Raw genomic sequence first — 18,960 nt, forward strand, 5'->3', positions numbered from 1 at the left:
AATCTTTTCTTCATAGATTTATGGTAGTGGAACTTACTCCAGCAGTTCAAAAACAAGTGTGCAGTCTGTTTTCTATATACAGCATTTTTTCTTAGATTTCTATTGTCACAAAACAGACTAGTAACCTGCAAATGCTAAATACACTTTAATTAAAGTTGAAGTATTTACAATAGCACTGTTCTTGGATGTTATTTCTTTAAGCATTTACAAAATTGAAAATTTAGTTGTTTTCTCCCATTTACCAAGTTAACACTGTTTCAGGAGGTGTCATGTGATGTCAGTGTGGCTGCGGGTGAAGCTGATCGCCAAGAGTTTTCCTTCACCCTTTATGACTTTGATGGTCATGGCAAAGTCACCAAAGATGTAAGTTTATATGTCCGTCCTCGCTGTTTCCTCAGGTCTTCCCAAGTTATTAAAGAACTGTAACTCATAAAGTTCCAGTAATTATTCTTAATGAAATGAAGAGGATCATAAATCTAATATTAGATACCTTTATATTTGTAGTTTATGTTCTTTTCCAAAACACTACCATTACATTTACATCACCATGCATACATTTATACAGTACACCTTACTGTTTGCAGGATATTGCTGGGCTTGTGCGGACCATATATGAGGCTGTGGGATCTTCATTATCGCTTCCTCCAAGTGGCTCTCGAACTATTCGTGTGAAGTTGACTGTTGCACCAGAAAATTGCCGTGGGCGCCAGCAAGACAATCAGCAGCAGGAGGCAAGTGATGACAGGAAAGATGATGATATTGAGCCATGTGAACATCCGTTAGGACGTAGTCACAGAAGACGAAGAGCACGAAGGCGGTCCACATCTCTCCAGAGACACGAGCTTCTTCAAATAATTCAGGCAAATATGGAGAAGAACAACCTCTTTTACACACCACTACATCGCCGACATGACCATCACCACCATGATCATCACCATGACCACCATCACACCCGCAGACGTCGCCGTCATGGATGTGGTTGCGACCACAGTGGGTCACCACCTGATCCAGCAGAGGTCAAAGCAAGATTACTAGAGCCAGAATGTTCATGTCGACATACCCATTACCACAGTCATACTCATGGGCCAATGAGCACTGCCAGATGTATAGGTTGCAGGCGCCACAACCGCTCACACTCCCATGATCTTTCACATGACTCTCCCCATGTGTTTCGTTACCATCTGCTAGACAAAACTTTTCAGCCTCTACCTCCCTCAAATACTCCAGATCAGCCACCATCTCCACCTGTAGCCCACAACCCACACAGCCATCACCAGCACCAGTATTTACACCAACCCCGACATTATCACCATCATCATCGCTCAAGATCTTTTGATGCTGGGGACACACAAGATTCATCACCAAGGGGAAGAAGTGGAAGGCTACCTCGAAGTCAGCAGCAAAACCAGCCGCAGCCACAGAAGCAGCCAAAGGAGCAGCAACAGACTCAACCACAATCAAAACAAGACATACAAGGTGTGACTGAGGTGTCTCCACATCATGCGAAACATCGTCATCGAGAGGCTGACCATGCACGTGCCATGGCCCAAGTGGTAGCATGGTTGGAAAGAGGCTCATTACTGGACTCACAGAAATCCGCAACATCCCCTGAGAGTGGTAGTGGTGGTGTTGGTTGTGGCAGTGGAAGTGGTGCATGTAGGGAACAGACACACCATGTTCATCAACACATTCATCACCACTATCATCATTATGCAGAGAAGCAGCCACCACCGTTGCTTATCTGAGACACCTCGCTGCACCCTGCCAAACATCACTCTCAGTGTTTCTGTAACGTGGTAACTAAAACTAAGATAAGAATCTGTTTACTTTCAGTTTCTTCATTTTGTATACAAAGAACCTTCTCTCCTGTTAAATAATCCATTTAATACTGTTTGTGGGTGCAGAATAGAATTTTTTTTCGTTTTTAGTGTTCATTAGATCATCAGTTGTAACATGACGGTCAAAATGTTCCTGAAAAAAATATATATATATACATATATACGCATTATTGCAGAATAAGCTTAGAAGACTTAATTTGGAGAATTAGTGAGAGAAATGTACAGCTGAGAAATACTTAAACCATATGCTCTTTAAAACAGATTAAAACAGTTTTAAAGGCAGTTTATAATTGAAAATGCCCAATGAAGTATAATATTCACTTTCAGCATCATGTAATATTTTAGCTTCATACTGTATAACTGGTTCAATGTCAGATATGTACAAGCTTTGTGCAGAGTAATGATGTATGTTTATGAATGACAAAGATACAGGTGAGGTAATTTCTCTAGTTTCTTGAGAATTTCCGTCAGACACTGAAATAACTCAAAGGCTTGTGAACAGAACTAATAATGATGTGCATTTAAATCTTCAAGACGTTATGTAATGCAGGTGCTATGCTGGTTGCCCATTATGACATGCTTATCATGGCAGAAAGCTAAACTTAATCCAAACTTCTGTTGAAATTAACAGTTTGATGCAGTCCTTGATTTGTATCGTTTTTTCTATCATTTTGTTTTATGTTTTCAGTATCTAACGTACCTAAATGCCAAAATGTAGTAGCTTTTGATGCAGGATGTCATTGTATTATACAACATCTTAGAAAGGCTACACAAAATGCTGATCATCCAAAGTTCCAGAAAAGATTTTTCAAGCTTTCTGCTATTCCTCAACTTTTTTTTTTCCATAAGAGAAACCATTCCTAAGTTCCCACACGTGTGATATCCACTACTGAAGTTTATGTTCCCATTCCATTTTAACTGTGGTGGACATCATAGGCTAATTCTTTAACACCACAATATTAAAAGCACATTGATGCTTTCTTAGCAGGGAAAATCAATAACATTATATGTATACCACACACACAAATATACATATATGTATGTGTGTGTGTGTGTGTGTGTGTGTGTGTGTGTGTTAATGGACTAGACTCAAAGAAATTGCCTTCAAGTAGAATGTATCATCTTCAGTGAATGGAAAGGAGCTCCACATCATTAAGAATCTTCTTGCTCCCTATGAACCCACTTTACCATGCTCCCATGTATAGCCTCATGAAAGGAGTCCTAGAGTTTCATGATAATAGGTATCTATATATTTTTTCATACTTCCTCATGTGCCCTGGTAAGGCAAATAAAAATCCTTGCATACCATGCTACTGCTTTAGAGCATGGTAACCCAGTCCTAAGAATATATAGGGCTGCCGCAGCCTCACGGCTAAACAGCACAATCCACACATCAGCAAGCAAATATGGATTCCTCTGGAGTGAGAAGGTCCTCAATAAAACTACACTCTTTTCCATATGACGATGATACAGATTTGCTGATGGTTATTTCTTGCTTGTAATGTAACCACTTGCTGGCTGAGACCGGTAACACTGGCATATACTCATATATATTATATATATATATATATATATATATATATATATATATATATATATATATATATATATATATATATATATATATATTTTTTTTTTTCCATAATATGATTGTTACCAGACTCAGCCTACTCTGGGCTGTACAATGGGTGACAGTTCACCTTTGATGAGTCTGTATCATGGGAAGTGCTGTCTCACTCCATAGGATACTACATTTCCCTGCTACTGGAAGTAGTATGGCCATTAGAAAGATCCTGGGTAACATCAGGACTCACAGAAATTGGTCCTAGGCTTATTATGAAAAAAAAAAACATATATTACTATCATAAAACCTCAGGATTCCTCATCTTGGGGCTTCTTCATTAATAAGACTGTGCTACAATTGGTAGCAGGGACAGAATAAACGCAACTGAAGTGAGTTCTTTGATAAGAAAGTACATGCTCATCAACTTACAAAGATATAACCATGCCAAAGGTTCCTCTTAATGTGCAGTGTGACCTTAGGCAAGCAAAGTTCAGTAATTATATATTTCTTTTTCTTTCAAACTATTCGCCATTTCCCGCATTAGCGAGGTAGCGTTAAGAACAGAGGACTGGGCCTTTGAGGGAATACCCTTACCTGGCCCAATTCTCTGTTCCTTCTTTTGGAAAATTGAAAAAAAAATAACTATATATATCTATATATCTATCTATCTATATATATAGATATATATATAGGCCCAGTCCTCTGTTCTTAACGCTACCTTGCTGATGCGGGAAGTGGCGAATAGATTGGAAAAAAAATTATATATATATTATTTTCATTCAGCAGACACACTTACATCAGAGCAATAAATAGAGATAATGCTGATAATCAACTAATTAATAACCTACTTGATATGTTTCATTATTGGTGAAACAAAAGTGGCCTAAGTGCCCATGTATTTGTTAAAAGTAACTGACGGCTAAGTTTTGAGTATAGCAGCATCAGTGATTTCTGATAACAATTCACAGTACCTGTCAATTATATAGAAATAATGTATAATTTTCATTTAATGCATTCCATCATGGAGTTCAAATTTACACTGAAATAAGAAGTTTTTTTTAGTAATTATTGTTAAGGCTGAACACTTAAGGTTGGTAAGATGTCCACAGTTCACAGAGGTTGATCTTCAGTATGGGATTTTATGTTGAAAACAACAGGCCATACTTATTTGTAATGAGCAAACATTCATAAGAATCTGAGTAGCAATCAGTCTGATATAACAATTAAAATGCTGTCCCTTCAATTAACAGAAATTACCAAGGACTTTATAACATACTTCCTTTAAAGACTGGATTCCTGTAACATTAATTGTGATATGGATAAAAGCATCATTGAATCCACCATGGAGAAAACAGCATAATACAGATATCAAGGATAATGTAGGTGACTGCAGTATAAGCTGAAGAGCCATATATAATCTATTGAAACAAATCTGCAGCTACCAGCCAGTACATTTAATATGATTGACCCTGCATGTGTACATCATTTTTCATGTGAAAACTGAGAGAATCGAAGCACCACAATCTCGAGTGTTGTTATTTCTTCCACAGAAAAATATAATTTAAGTGGTACTTGATGTTGAACTAATAAATCCAAAACTTATATCTTTGGTCTTAAAGTGAATGAGACACTCTAGCTTAACCAAACCTACTATATAATTTTTCTTTCTAGATGTTATACTAGAAAAGTATTACAGACAATCTATTATTCACAGTATGTATGAGCACTAAAAGAATAATGACATGTAATTACCTTTGGCAGATGACTCAGAATTCCCCCTATGATTTTTCATACAATTTGTAGGAATTATTTGGTATTTCAAGTGACTGTTCATAGGCTTTATTGCAATGCCAGAGCTGAAAATTCAGCATGTAAAATTACTAGTTGCACTTGTACTGTGTACAAAAGACAAACTGATGTTGAGGGGAGACTTGTTTCACTTCTTAGATGAATACAGTTTATTTTTAAGTTTCAGGACAAGGTTAAGAAGACGAGAGAATTCTGGCCAAATTGTTAAAGTTGCTAAAAATGATAACCTGAATATCCATTTGTCCATGGTAAATTAGATTATGCTGCAGTGTAAATGTTGGCAGTAATTTTTATTCCCATTACTGTGTTGGACTTAACCATTGGATCACACAAATAAAACCTCAGGTGATGTTAAGCTTCCTACCAGTAATTATGGCCATAAAGCTTTTGAAAGGATAAGTTACAACTCATCTGAACTACCTCATTAGGTTCACCATAACCAGACATTTGTATTTTTTGTATAGGTAGTTAATATGTAAAAAGTGTAATAATAATGTATATATCCATGTTATATGTTATTGTTGTGTACTTGATTTGTATTTGTTCTAAAATACATTCAAGGACTTCATTAACCATTTTTATTTGTCTCGGCAGTACTTTTACAAGTCCAAGGTTTCAAAAGTATTTTGAGTAAATGGTGCTTCATCTCTCATTTATAATGTAGAAAATTATTCCATGTATTTTAACAGTTGTGGTAACACTTCACAGATAATGAATTATTTCATTTATTCAATAGCAACAATCCAGTATATAAAAAGGTTTGATTTTTTTAATCAATTTAACCCTAAATGATACCCTGTCAGTCAAAGCTGAGCTGAACTGTGCAGTCATATTTATTCAGAATGTGTTATTATACATTTTGGTTTAATAATGAGTTATAAAAGGCACAAATAAATGTGTTTCATAGCATTAGCATTTCATGTGTTTACCTTACATAGAGTAAAAGTTTCTTGAAATTTTTGGAAGATTGCCCCATTCAACTCTCAGGGACTCAATTTTTTTGGTTACAGAAAAAACGTACAAAATTTATGAAAGTGAAATGGTGAATATTTTTCAGGTATCATAAATCAATATATCTGTGGGTATAACCACATTTACTTGACAGGTGCTTTAAGTACTCAATCAAAAAAAAATCCGTTCATGAAAATTCCTGAACTTACAAAGTACATGTACATAAAATGTAGCTAATCAAAATATATTACTATGACCACAAACTACTTTTAGATCCATCCACAGAGTGTGATAATAAAATGTGATTTTCAGAACCAATATTAGCAAAAGCCATATATACACAATAAGGTGTTTGAGGTATTCATTTGGTGGTTACAACGTTACAAAATGATCTTGAAAGCCTTCATGACTGATGAAAATACTACGGAAATTTATTTACGATCTTTTGTTCACAAGCAAGTTACGGTGATGAAGAAAAGGGGGCTGGAACACCTCACTTTTTCATTTTTCCAAAAGGAAGAACAGAGAAAGGGTCCTAAGGAGGATTTCCCTCATGGGCTCAGTCCTCTTAATGCTACCTTTCTAATGTGGGAAATGGTGAATGTGAAGAAAAAATTACAGTGGAAATTGTAAGGCAGCCATCTGCATCCAATGGAGATTGTCTAGACTAAATACTAAACTTTGGTCTTATAATGGTGGTAAATCATCTGCAGATGTTTTATTTAATAAGTGACAAGAAACTAAAACTTCCTTGAGTGTTTAACTCAATCACCCTATGAAAGCATAGAGACTGAAAATCACAATCTGAGGTCTAATGTACTTTTATAAAAACAGTAAATTCCATCAATCTATAACATCCTGGCAGCATCAATAATGATCCACCAACTTTTAAACAATGATGCAATATAACACTGACAGTTCTGACTTAATATGTGTAGGCAGATACACATCAGACATATCACTCATACAGGAAATGGCACTATAAGGTGTGGAAGTTAGCGCAGTTTCATGAGTTGTTTAGGGAGAGCTGAAAAGGTTGATCATGTAAAGAGGATGAACAAAGGAAAACCATGAGTATATATGCACCTGAAGTGAAGCCCTCTGATTTTAGTATGCTCAATGACATGGTGAAAGAAAGTTTTCATATGCACTCTTAAAAGCTTTTCTCCAAAACTATCACTGAAAATCTAAATACCCAGAGTTTATCTACAGAGAAATCACTCCTTATCAGAACATTACTATCTCTAAGGAGTGCATGTTTCACTGCTTCCTGCATTATTCTGATTATTCATTCATTGATATTCTTATATACTTGATCTGATTATTAATGTTCTTTTGAAGATTGGAATATCATCAACCCTACAGTTAAGTTACTTTTCCCATTCTGTACCATTTGAATGCATGCTCCAGACCAAAAATTTCCCAGTCTACTTCTTGCCTCATCATCAATATATCACTCTTCTAATCATAATATAAATCAAGCTTTGTGATTCAGCAACTGTTCCCATTTCAACTTTAAATCAGACAATGTCTAATGATTCTTACTAAGAAGGCTGGAGATAAGGAATGAGAGTGGAGTGAAGTTTCTCAAGCCTTCCAAAGTGAGCTTTTCCATTTCAGTGAGTGATATTCATGACTTGATGTATTTGACCACTGTATCACTTATCTTAATATTTGCCAGTTAGGCAGATCTCACTTACATGGCACATTCAAGTATATGAAATCTTTTGTGTTAATATGTTGATGATTAGTGGCTGGAATACAATAAGAATTTGATATAAGCCTTCAACTTTGGAACATGAAATGGAAAGAAAAACTGAACAATAGAGAGTTAAGGATTTTGAATTATTGATGGCAAAAACTGTCTTGAATTTACATAATGTTGCAAGTTTGCAAAGTTGGTGCACTGAAAATTTAGAAAAAGCCCTGGGATATATGCTTATCTTTTTTTCTTTTTTTTCATACATATTCGCTGTTTCCCTCATTAGCAAGGTAGCGTTAAGAACAGAGGACTGAACCTAAGAGGAAAAATTCTCACTTGACTACATTCTCTGTTCCTTCTTTTGGAAAAATAAAAACAGGGGGGAGAGAATTTCCAGCCTCCTGCTCCAATATACTTAACTAAAAGCCATAATTGTACAAGATAGAAAAACAAATCATCACAAAATCTCAAAAAATACACATCATCTACTAAGCAGGTATCAATCTGTAAATAATCCATTTCTGATTTACAAGGAAAAATGGATATTGTAACTTACTGATATACATGGGAAAAAGGATACTGTAACTAATAAATGTGTTGAGAACAAAGATTTCAATATTCTGCTGAGATTCTAGATTCCTCCTTAGACTAAAATCCTTTCACACATCACAAATGAAAGTTAATATGCTCCCAAATTTCTCTGGATACAGATCACACATCAATAATGCATTTCCTTGTGGAGATACAGTTGACAGAGTATTCTGTCAGAAATTGAAAGCAATAAAAGTGCTAAAAATAAGAGCCATGGGACATAAGAAAGGAGAGAGACTTTGAAAAGAGTAATGTGAACATGTGAACAGGGAAAAAAAAAAAAAAATCCAAAACAATTTGATGAATTCATCAGGATCAACGTGTCAGTTAAAGATATACTAATCAGGATACATTCTTCAGAGAGAAGAACTGTTGATGGTGAAGAAACATGCAAGTAACTAAATGATAAATTCAAAAGCCTTTACAGTGAAGAGTATTATTGCCACAAGACCAGCAAATTGGGATGGGAAGAGGTCTTGGAAGGGATGGGATTCAATCTGAGAGAAAACATTTTAATATGCTATCAAAACATCTTGACCCTTATGCAGGGAGTAGTAGCGTCAAAGGAATTTTCAAAATGGGCAATTCTCATGCCTAGCTTAAAGGAAGGTGACCGAGTAATTGCACTGAATTGGACACCAGAGTTGTCTGTAAAACAGTGGAAAAGATAATCATCAAGCAATAGGCTCACAACATGCAAAAGACAGTACCTAAGAGAGACAACTGAGAAAACATGAATTTAGAGAAAGATGACACATTAAAAATATCTTGCACTTTAATGACAGAGTGAGCTCTGTATTCAACAAAGGAAATGGATGGGTAGACTGTTCATCTACTGCCAGAAAAAGTTTGATCAACAAGTAAGAATAAAGAGTAGACTCCTTCACTGGACAGATTATCCAGATGGAAAGAAGCAAAAGGAAGAGGTTAGGTTAGAGGAGCATTTATGGGCTGGATTCACCAGTGGCATGCTCCTGCACTCTGTCTTGGGTTCACTGCTTTTCTTGGTATATATATACTTCCAAGGATTCTTACATGACTATGTTTGCTGATGATTCTATGGTCTTGATAAAAGTAAAGAACGATGAATGTAACAGCTTACAAATACACCTTTATAAACTTTAAAGCTTGTCTGATAAATGGCTGCTGAAATTCAATCCATCGAAATGAAAAGCAATAAGAATGGGAAACATTGAAAGAAAGCCACAGTATGGTTATCATTTGACCAGAATAAAGCTACAGAAATATGCATTCAATAGAGACCTAGGAGTCTCACTGAGCCTAACTTGTCCTAAGAGCTTTGTATGAAGAGAATTTTTCAGTAGACACATTGTGGGCTTGCAAAAATTAGAATCATATCTAACTATATGGATTAGAAGTGTTCAGTAAACTATTCAAAACTTACATTTGACCGAAACTGGAATATGCTTATGTCTAGTTACTCCAATAATAGACAAAGATTTTATTAGGAGACCAAAGATGGTACCTAAAGTAATAAAGCTGAAGTACAATGTGAAACTGAGGGCTGTAAATATGCCAACCATGGATGGGTAAAAGAGTTACAGATGACCTGATCAAAACTTTCAAATCAGTTGGATGAATTCAATAGTAAACAGCTCTTCACAAAATGTAATGGCACTGGATGTGTCCAAGCAACCCATCAATCATTTGTTTATGATACTAACTCACACAGGAAATAAAGGTAGTTAGGTATAAAAGTCATTTCCTCATCTTTGCAATGTCAAATTCCATGTCAAGTCATACTGACAAAATCAGATTTCTACTGAAAACGTCACAAGGAAAATTCAAACTCTCAAAAGAGAACAATCAAATTAAACTTAAGCATGACTGTTTCATACAACAGTAGATAATCTACATTATTTAAGTTCTACATAAGTCACCCAGAATAATCATCTTTTGATCTAAAGCACTGCACATTCTGAAAAAAGTCTGGCTATGAAAGTAACCTCAATTTCCTTCATCATCATTGTTTTAACTCATCATTTGACTAAATGGCCAAAAACACAAATGTGCAATATTTCAGCAATTCATAACATGTTCATGATACTGTTACATCTGGAATAACATCATTTTTCACTTTATAGGACATTGTGATGAGGTAACATCTTAAAGAATTGTATACGGAAAATAATCAACTTAACATAGATGATTAAATTCCATAAACATGACTATCATTCATATGAATTCCGTAAAAACTTCTACTAAAAAAATGATTAAGAATAAATGTATAATGAGAACTCAGCATACACTTTTGAATCTCATAATTTACTATGCTTCCCCAAGCCACTATTTCACACACAATTGTTGTGGCAAACATAGAAACAAAAACTGGACAACAATATACAATTAGTATTATAAGATTTATTAAGCAGTAATCTAACATTTATGGTCTGTAAAGAATTAAACATTTAGTTGTAACAGACAGATACCTGGAAAGAATAAAATTTCTCCATACTGGATCATCACACAAAACAATTCAAAATTTTCAAAAAATAGTCTTTTACTTTAAAAAAAAAAAATTATATACCTCAAGTTTTTCCCTGAAGTGTGAGAGATTCTGTAAGAGTGACTTTACCATGTATTTTTACATTTCATTTTACAATCCAAGTTTAGAAAGTACAGTAAAAACATAAAAACACTCCAAAATTTTACACTTCTTATGGCAATAAGACAATCAAAATGGAAAATGGGTTTAAACACATAGTTATCCTGTGATGGGCAAAATCTGCTGCAAAATTCAAAAGATTATGTGAGACAAAACAAACTTAAAAATCGTTCTTTGTCTTAAAAAATGCTTTTACTACATTATAGTCATCCTTTACACCAAAACTAACTTACTATAAAAGCATGCCCATCCTAAAGTGAGCTTTTAACTTATTCAAAATAATGCCACACAAAAGCATCAAGTCAGTTCAGTCCTTCAGCAGCTAATTACCAAAACACTGATTATTTAGAGATAAATTCTGTGGTATTTTATCATTCAGGTACAGAACACACATTTATGAATTTTCAGTTCCTTACAGTCTACCTATATCTAAGTAAATGCAGTAACTATTCTTTTCATACACAACTGTGGTCTACTTCATAATGTCTTTACAAAATGAGCAATATAAAGGAAAATTAAGTAATAATAATATTCAATGAAAAGGCATACCAATTTCTTAAAGGAAAGCCTATGCATAATCTTCAGAAACATTAAAATTTATCTTAAAAATCATAAATTTGAAATTCTTACAGCTGTAGATTTACACTTTCAATTTTGTTACCATACATGAAAAGCTGATGTGAATCTTCCTCTGAATCATCATTTCAAGCAAATCATTTTCTAGTATTCTCAAAATTATCCTGAAATTACTATAATTTCTTCATCATTATCATTTTCCCCCTAGTATCATCTTTCTGCTTCCCTACTTTTACTTTTACTCTTGTAGGCAATTCCTTTGATAAATCCTTATGTTTTATACGTTCTTAGTTTTTGTGCACTGGAGTGGATAACAGCAAAAGCAGTGAGCAATTTTCTCCAGCATATGTTATCAGCAATGTTTTTGGGGTCTTAAATCTCAACTAGAAGTGCACAGCTTATGAAAAGTTGAATCATGTGAAAACAATGTCATGCTTCATTGCATTCTGAATGCAGAGGAAGGAATGACATGCCAAAGTCAGTTCACAGCCAGGCACATAACTGAAACATACTGAAATTACTGGACAAATTATCATAGTTATAATTTAGAAAAATATATCTACCCATGTCTGGAGTTCATAAAAACAGGAGCATGGGTAGAGATTGTGTATGTGTGTGGATGGAATGCATCCCCTACTGCAATCTAGCCGGAGAATATGGCTCATAAAATCATCCCCAAATGCAATTCACACAATTCAGAAATTAATTCAATATTTTTTGGATAGCATTACATGATTTCCTCAATAGAAAATTCATCTAGCTTTCTTTAGCAAAGTACCTATCCAATGGAAGCATGGGTTTCTTGTATATAAGCACACATAATAAACTTGTAGCAAAAATGCACATCCCCTCAAACTTTATTTACAACTAAAAGAAACTTTTAAAAGTATCCGTAATAAACTTGAAGAAATATTGTATTATGGTCACAGAAATATACATTAGTCCATAGAGAAATATACCATTGGAAAAACATTTCCAAGAGCCTTTCATACCCAAAACTTATATTCAATGAATGTTGCCAGTCATCCTTCCCTTCAGTCACAAAAAATCTATACCAATGACCGGGGGTATGAGATGTAACATACATTAGTCCACAAAAGCAAGAAAATGGAAGTGCAACTTTCGGTGATTAATTTGTAAAAAAGTATAAAAAATATGAATACATCAAGAATGCACAGTAAGTATAAGATAGCAATGATGGACTTATGGGAGATCAGAAAATACAGTGCAGCTGTAGGAACAGAAATATGACCCTGTTAATTCCAAACCTGGATGCACTTAGATGTAATGAACACCTTTTGAATCAGTGCACTTCATATTTTTTCCCTCAATTCATTTCATTTATCAATTCTACTTCATTATTTTTTCACACAAGTGAGAATCAGTCAGAATTTATATCGTGAAGCAATGTCCAACTGGAAATGAACAAGAGTATGGAGCTTATCAGGGAAATTTCTGGTTGGATAGAGTTTACATAATCACAAACTAAGGTATGTTACCTACAATCTCACATATCAAACAGTTTACTTCATTAACTTCTACCTGCACAGCAAGCTTTAATATTTCCATATATCTAGACCATTCATGATTCTTACTTCTCTGTTCTTTCCATTTCTAAATGCACTATCTCTTTTATGTAAAGCAAGTGTTCTTAGGTCAATTTTTCTTAAAACCTATTCACCTTAATGTAAGCACAGAATTTAGACTTGGATACATATTAGTATTATTCAAATAACTGATATGAGGAAAAAGAAGATGTACAAAGGAAAAGCTAAGTGGCTAACAAATGAATACTAACATAAAAAGACACACATACACACACATGCTGAAAATCATAAGAAACACGTGACTTCACAAATGCAGAAAAACTACTAGGAAAAGGAAACATGAGAATCTTGGGCACTCTTGTGTACTACCACATCTTCAGAGGACTAATTTCAGAGAAAGGAAATAGATGCAATAAAGGTTAAGCATAATGAACCAGAGGAACTATGGAATGGGTTCAAGTGACCTCGTAATCACAGAGACGCATGGGTCTGCATGAGATGCTTCTCATGCCCTAGTTCATTATCCACTGACAGCACGTCGACCCCAGTATACTACATCATTCCATTTTAGTCTATTCCTTGCATGCCTTTCACCCTCCTGTATGTTCAGGCCCATCCTCAACCTTATCTTGACCTGATGTCTCCTAGATGACCTCACTCAGGGGAAACCAGACACAAGGTTGACTTATACAACTTAATCTTAAGAACAATTTTCTCTTCAATAAATGGATCTAATTCGTACATGCCTTGACTGATATTCAATACATTGTAATCATGGTGTTTAATTACTCTGGATTCTATTACATTCCTATCTCTAATACATTCCTATCATCCCTATCCATACACTTTAAAAATAAACTTGGCATTATTACAGTCAAATGAGTGATCATTTTCACTAACATGTACAAACACGGCATTGAACTGCAGACTAGTACATAACTAGTCCCCTGAAGGTGTGGTGATAAACAAAAGTGTTCAGGATTCTTAAGTTTCCTTTTCCTAGTGGCAATTCTACATACACATGCATACAAGAATACACATAAATTTCCAATTACAGTTATAATGGGACTACCCAGAATGCATTCATAAAAAGTTTCAAGTCAACCTACAACACAAACATTTAGGAATTTGAAAGCTGAGGAATAATAAATAAAAAAGGATGAGTGACAACAGATGGATGGCAACCACAATAATGATTCAGTCAGCAAAGCTTTGAAACATATGATCCCTCACTAGATCCCAATCAGAACAACAATGTAATGGTTCTAATAACATAAATCAGTTCATAACTTTAACAACAAAAGGCAAAATGAGTCTCTGGAAGTTATAGTACCATAAAGGCCTAAAGTCACAATTCCACAAAAGATTTTTACTTTTAAATCTGAAATATGTAACATTCATAAATATTTTTCAATACTCTAATTTCTCTAGACATAAATCTTCACCAGTCGGTCAGCATTTCCTGGCATAAATTTACACTTGGGGTTTTACACAAGCTTCCAAACTGCACACCAATTGTAAAGAGTCCAAGAGTTGCCAGTTTTTCATATTTTATGCATGATCATTCACTCTCCAATTATATTCAAGTAAAAAAACTCATGCCATTTAGATGAAAAACAAAAGAGAAAGGAAAATAAACAATGACAAGAGGAAGATGACCCCAAACCCATATTGTTCTTAACGGAAAGGATGGGATGGATGTCAAGGGGTCAAAATACTCACTCTTCAAAACACATTTAAGTTAGTAATTGATCTGCTGTACATTTCTGCCACTTATCACCTGTGAGACAGCAACATCCTGAAACTTACAATTAATTCTAAGTTTACATGTAATTTCAGGTATAACTCACTTGGCATTCTGAGATTCAGTTGTTTTACAGTATTTCATATCTAAAAAATCTTTCTTTTAGTGTTTTCCGGTATAATCTGTACATTCTATATCCTACATCACTGACAAGAATGAAAAATCAATTTTCTTAGAAAGAGGGTAACATTACGTCAAACTAATGTACATATCTCACTGAATCTTTTTCACAATATTTTGTATTACCATTATCAGAAGTAAGAAGTTAAGGTTTCAATGCATTAAGCATGATAACTAGTGAATGGATGAAAGTAAATGAGGCCTTTGTCTCTTCCAGGCATTACCTTACTAATATGGGAAAGTAAATATGAAAGAAAAAGAAAATTTAATCATACATAAGCCAAGGACTTTTGAGTAAGGTTCCTGTATTTCTGTGGCTGCATTAAAATCAAAAACAGTAAATCAAGAGACTCATTTGGAGCAAAAAGTTCCTTGATAAAACTGTACTCCTTTTTGTCAATCAACAATGATACTGTTTTCCCTAAGGTAACACTCAAACATTCACATTAAAAGTTTATCTTATGAGAAGTATAAATATACTGGGCACCAAGAGATCAATTTTTCTTGATGAAAATTAATTGCATGTAACCTTACTTTCAAAACCTTAAGGTTCAAAGTAACTCCTCTGTCATTATATGTGCCACATCTTACAAGGATATCTGAGATTAAACAAAGAAACATTACAAAATTAGATAATAAACTGAAAAGATTACATCATCTTTATATATTACACCTTTAAGTATATATATTAAAGTCTATATTACAAAAATACAGCAATTTTAACAAAGCATTTATCACAATTCTCAGGCAGTTCTTCTTACTCACAATCTTGAGAAAAACAAATACAAATACCTGTATATATCTTAAACTATCTTCAAATACCAGTATATATCTTAAACTATCTTGAAAATAAATGATGCAATGCTGAAACAAAATAAAACAGCAGTTTCACACATTAAAAATTTGTCACATACAACTACAGCAGGGAAATAAAAATACATACAACTACAGCTGAAGGCTGACTTAACGAGGTCAAAACAATCCAAGCTTTACAGTTAGCAAAAGATCTTCAACGAAAATGTATAGCACTTAGAATGCTACACAGCCACAGTGGACTGCGATGCCCACAAGTTGAGACCACTTACAAGTAATGCTTGAAAAGAATACAAGATCTTTCCCTACAAGAGTGATGAAAATCTAGTGACTTCACCAAGTCTTCACCTGATACTAGAATTTATAATTTATATATGCACACAACTTGAGCTAAAAATTAATGAAATCAAGAATTTCAACATCCCATTAAAATAAAAACAAATGTATAAAAGCTTGTGATCAGTGCCTGACTTTATGGTATCCACAAATATATACATAAGTAGAAACACACAAATCAGCTCTGTCTTTAGGAATAACCTAAGAGACAAGAAAATGAATAATCTCATAAAGTTTAATCAAATTACATCATTATTCAGCAAAGCTCATCACGTGATACTGTAGTTCAGGAGCATGCAAGATGCACAGCTATGTGATTCAGCTCAACCTTCAAACAAGAGGAGGGGACAAACAAATCAAGTAATTATACCAAGATGGACAAAAATCAAACATGACTTAATAAAGCTAGATTTTGGAATATAAAAGTATGGGGCCTTTGTATGGATACACTTGCACCTTTGTGATTTAATTCCAATGTTAAACTTGAGATGAAGATCTGAGAAATTATACCCATATGAATGTATGATCTCTTTATGGACCTGAGCTAAACAAATACACACAAGTAAACACTGAATTCTTTCCCTGTTTGATTTTACCTTCAAGCGAAACTTGCAGTTTTTAAATAAAAAAATATACAAAAATCTATCAATCCACTTCTCATAAAATAAAAGATACAGATAGTGTGTATAAAGGCCACAGTATCAGTGCACCATCACATGTGTGTTGCACCTTTATATGCACCTCCCTTAGCTACTAAAGTACACATTATAAGAATAAATGGGAGTATATTTATCTTTGAAAGGGAGTCAAGGATCTATAGAATGAGTAATTCATCATATTCTGTCACAATCAAATATAGTTTGGATAGAAAAAATCATGCATAGGGCACATGGATAAAGATTCAGCTCCAAATTCAACTTTCAGCTTATGAGTGCAAAATCAAAAAAACTTCATATCTAAGAAAATCAAACATGATATCACAAATTTTGCAATTAAAACTGATTTGAGGCAAATGTATTGACAAAGATAAGCATTACTAACTCAGTTTTCTCATCAAATTTAAGTCAAGAATTGATGAAAACTAAGATTTCATCAATCTTGGTCCAATTTCTATACCTTTCAGCAAAGCAGGCGATTGAAAGCAAAGTCTGATACACATAAACTGAAGAAGAATGTACTGATTAAAGACTCACGTCTATCTTCAAATATGGACCAAATCTTTATGTAATACGCAATTTCACTGAGTTTGACTAAAATCCATTAAGCATCTACAAAAAAAAATTTGAAACAAAACAAATAACATACGACAACCGACACATGATGAGAGTGATAACATCCTCATTCCAAGTAAAGAAGGGGATGCATAATGTACAGTACAATCTTTCAAAAGCTTATTATGCTGTGACAATTTTATTTTACTTGGATTTCTGTGTGTAAGGACTACTAACTTCAAGTACAGACCCTAAGATGCCCCATTACAAAGAAAGATTAAAGAACAGAAAAGAATTTCAGATTCTGTAACCAAAAGCAGGAGAAATAAAGAAAATCATAAAACTGACTTTCAGGATATGTGAGAAGTTTTAAACCTAGGTGATGTAAGGAAATTCATCTCCAAAATTACATGAGCAACATTAGTTACATATAAAATAAATCAAAACGCATACGTCATACTTACCTGCCATTACCCACTTTTGTAAAGTAGAACCCAGAACAGATTAAAACCAGCCCTATTGGCTCACATCCACCTCCCTACCTGTCATGTGTAATGCATCACAGGAAAGGATGCGAGTAAATGGGGCTTTACTTTTTCCTGTTACTGGTGATACCACACAAAAGCAGAGAAAGGCATATAAGTAGCAGATGATGATACTAATGATACTAAACTAATGCAATGCCTTATAATTACAGAAAAGTATTCACCATTACAAATCTTATTTTGGGTGAAATACATGGGTTTTCTTGCTTCTCAAAGCATTTCACAGCCTGTGAAAAGTATACAAATTGGGAAAACCATCAAAACAAAAATCAAAATTAGTAAATATATCATGTCCTCTACTTAAATATAGTACTTAGTCTCCTTTTTCAATATCATTATATCAAACAGCCCAGCATAGGCTTACATATACTTGGTGGTGAAGAATGCATATGAATATGAAATTCTGTACACAAATTTCCCTGCTCTGAATCACTTTACTATCAATGTAACAACATAAGCAACAATTCATAATTATTGTCAGCTACTTTTTTCAATCAAACTTCAGTATAAAATGTTGGCCTTTCTATGCCTATAAGGCGAAAGGCCATTGGGCCAGTATAAACAACTGTAAAACCTGTTGCAATGTAGGTGATAAATTTGTAGAAGAGCTCCACAATAAGACGATGACGCACAGGGATGCCACCTGTTTTGTTCACGTAATCTTCAGCTTTCACCTGAAAAATTTTGCACCTCAAGATGGAAACTACATAAGAAAAATATCAAAATAATCAATTGCAAACTAAACTACAATACTCTTAAAATATTACGACCATAGCACTAAGCTTATTACTAATTTTTTTTCCTTCTTGTGAGCATGATCCTATATATCATGCATCTCTCACATTCCTTCACTGTTCACTTTTTCACCCTATGGTGTCTGACAGAGCATCTCACTCACCTATTGCAACACAGTGAGTTATGTTATTT

At 34.2% G+C, this 18,960-nt stretch overlaps 2 protein-coding genes across 4 annotated transcripts in view; one reads left to right on the top strand and one right to left on the bottom strand.

The window, feature by feature from the left end:
- Positions 1 to 6,748, top strand: part of nkd (naked cuticle) — a 64,641-nt gene extending 57,893 nt beyond the window's left edge. The window contains exons 3-4 of the mRNA XM_071667508.1: positions 262 to 363; positions 585 to 6,748. Of these exons, the coding sequence (XP_071523609.1) occupies positions 262 to 363; positions 585 to 1,745 (1,263 nt within the window). The 3' untranslated portion in view covers positions 1,746 to 6,748. The remainder of the gene's footprint in view (positions 1 to 261; positions 364 to 584) is intronic.
- LOC139751868 (sphingosine-1-phosphate phosphatase 2-like) overlaps positions 6,015 to 18,960 on the bottom strand; it is a 29,602-nt gene continuing 16,656 nt past the window's right edge. For all 3 annotated transcript variants that reach the window (XM_071667509.1, XM_071667510.1, XM_071667511.1), the window contains exon 9: positions 6,015 to 18,707. In XM_071667509.1, the coding sequence (XP_071523610.1) occupies positions 18,528 to 18,707 (180 nt within the window). In that variant the 3' untranslated portion in view covers positions 6,015 to 18,527. The remainder of the gene's footprint in view (positions 18,708 to 18,960) is intronic.

Source organism: Panulirus ornatus, chromosome 12 (assembly GCF_036320965.1).
Source record: "Panulirus ornatus isolate Po-2019 chromosome 12, ASM3632096v1, whole genome shotgun sequence".
NCBI classification, from domain to species: Eukaryota; Metazoa; Arthropoda; class Malacostraca; order Decapoda; family Palinuridae; genus Panulirus; species Panulirus ornatus.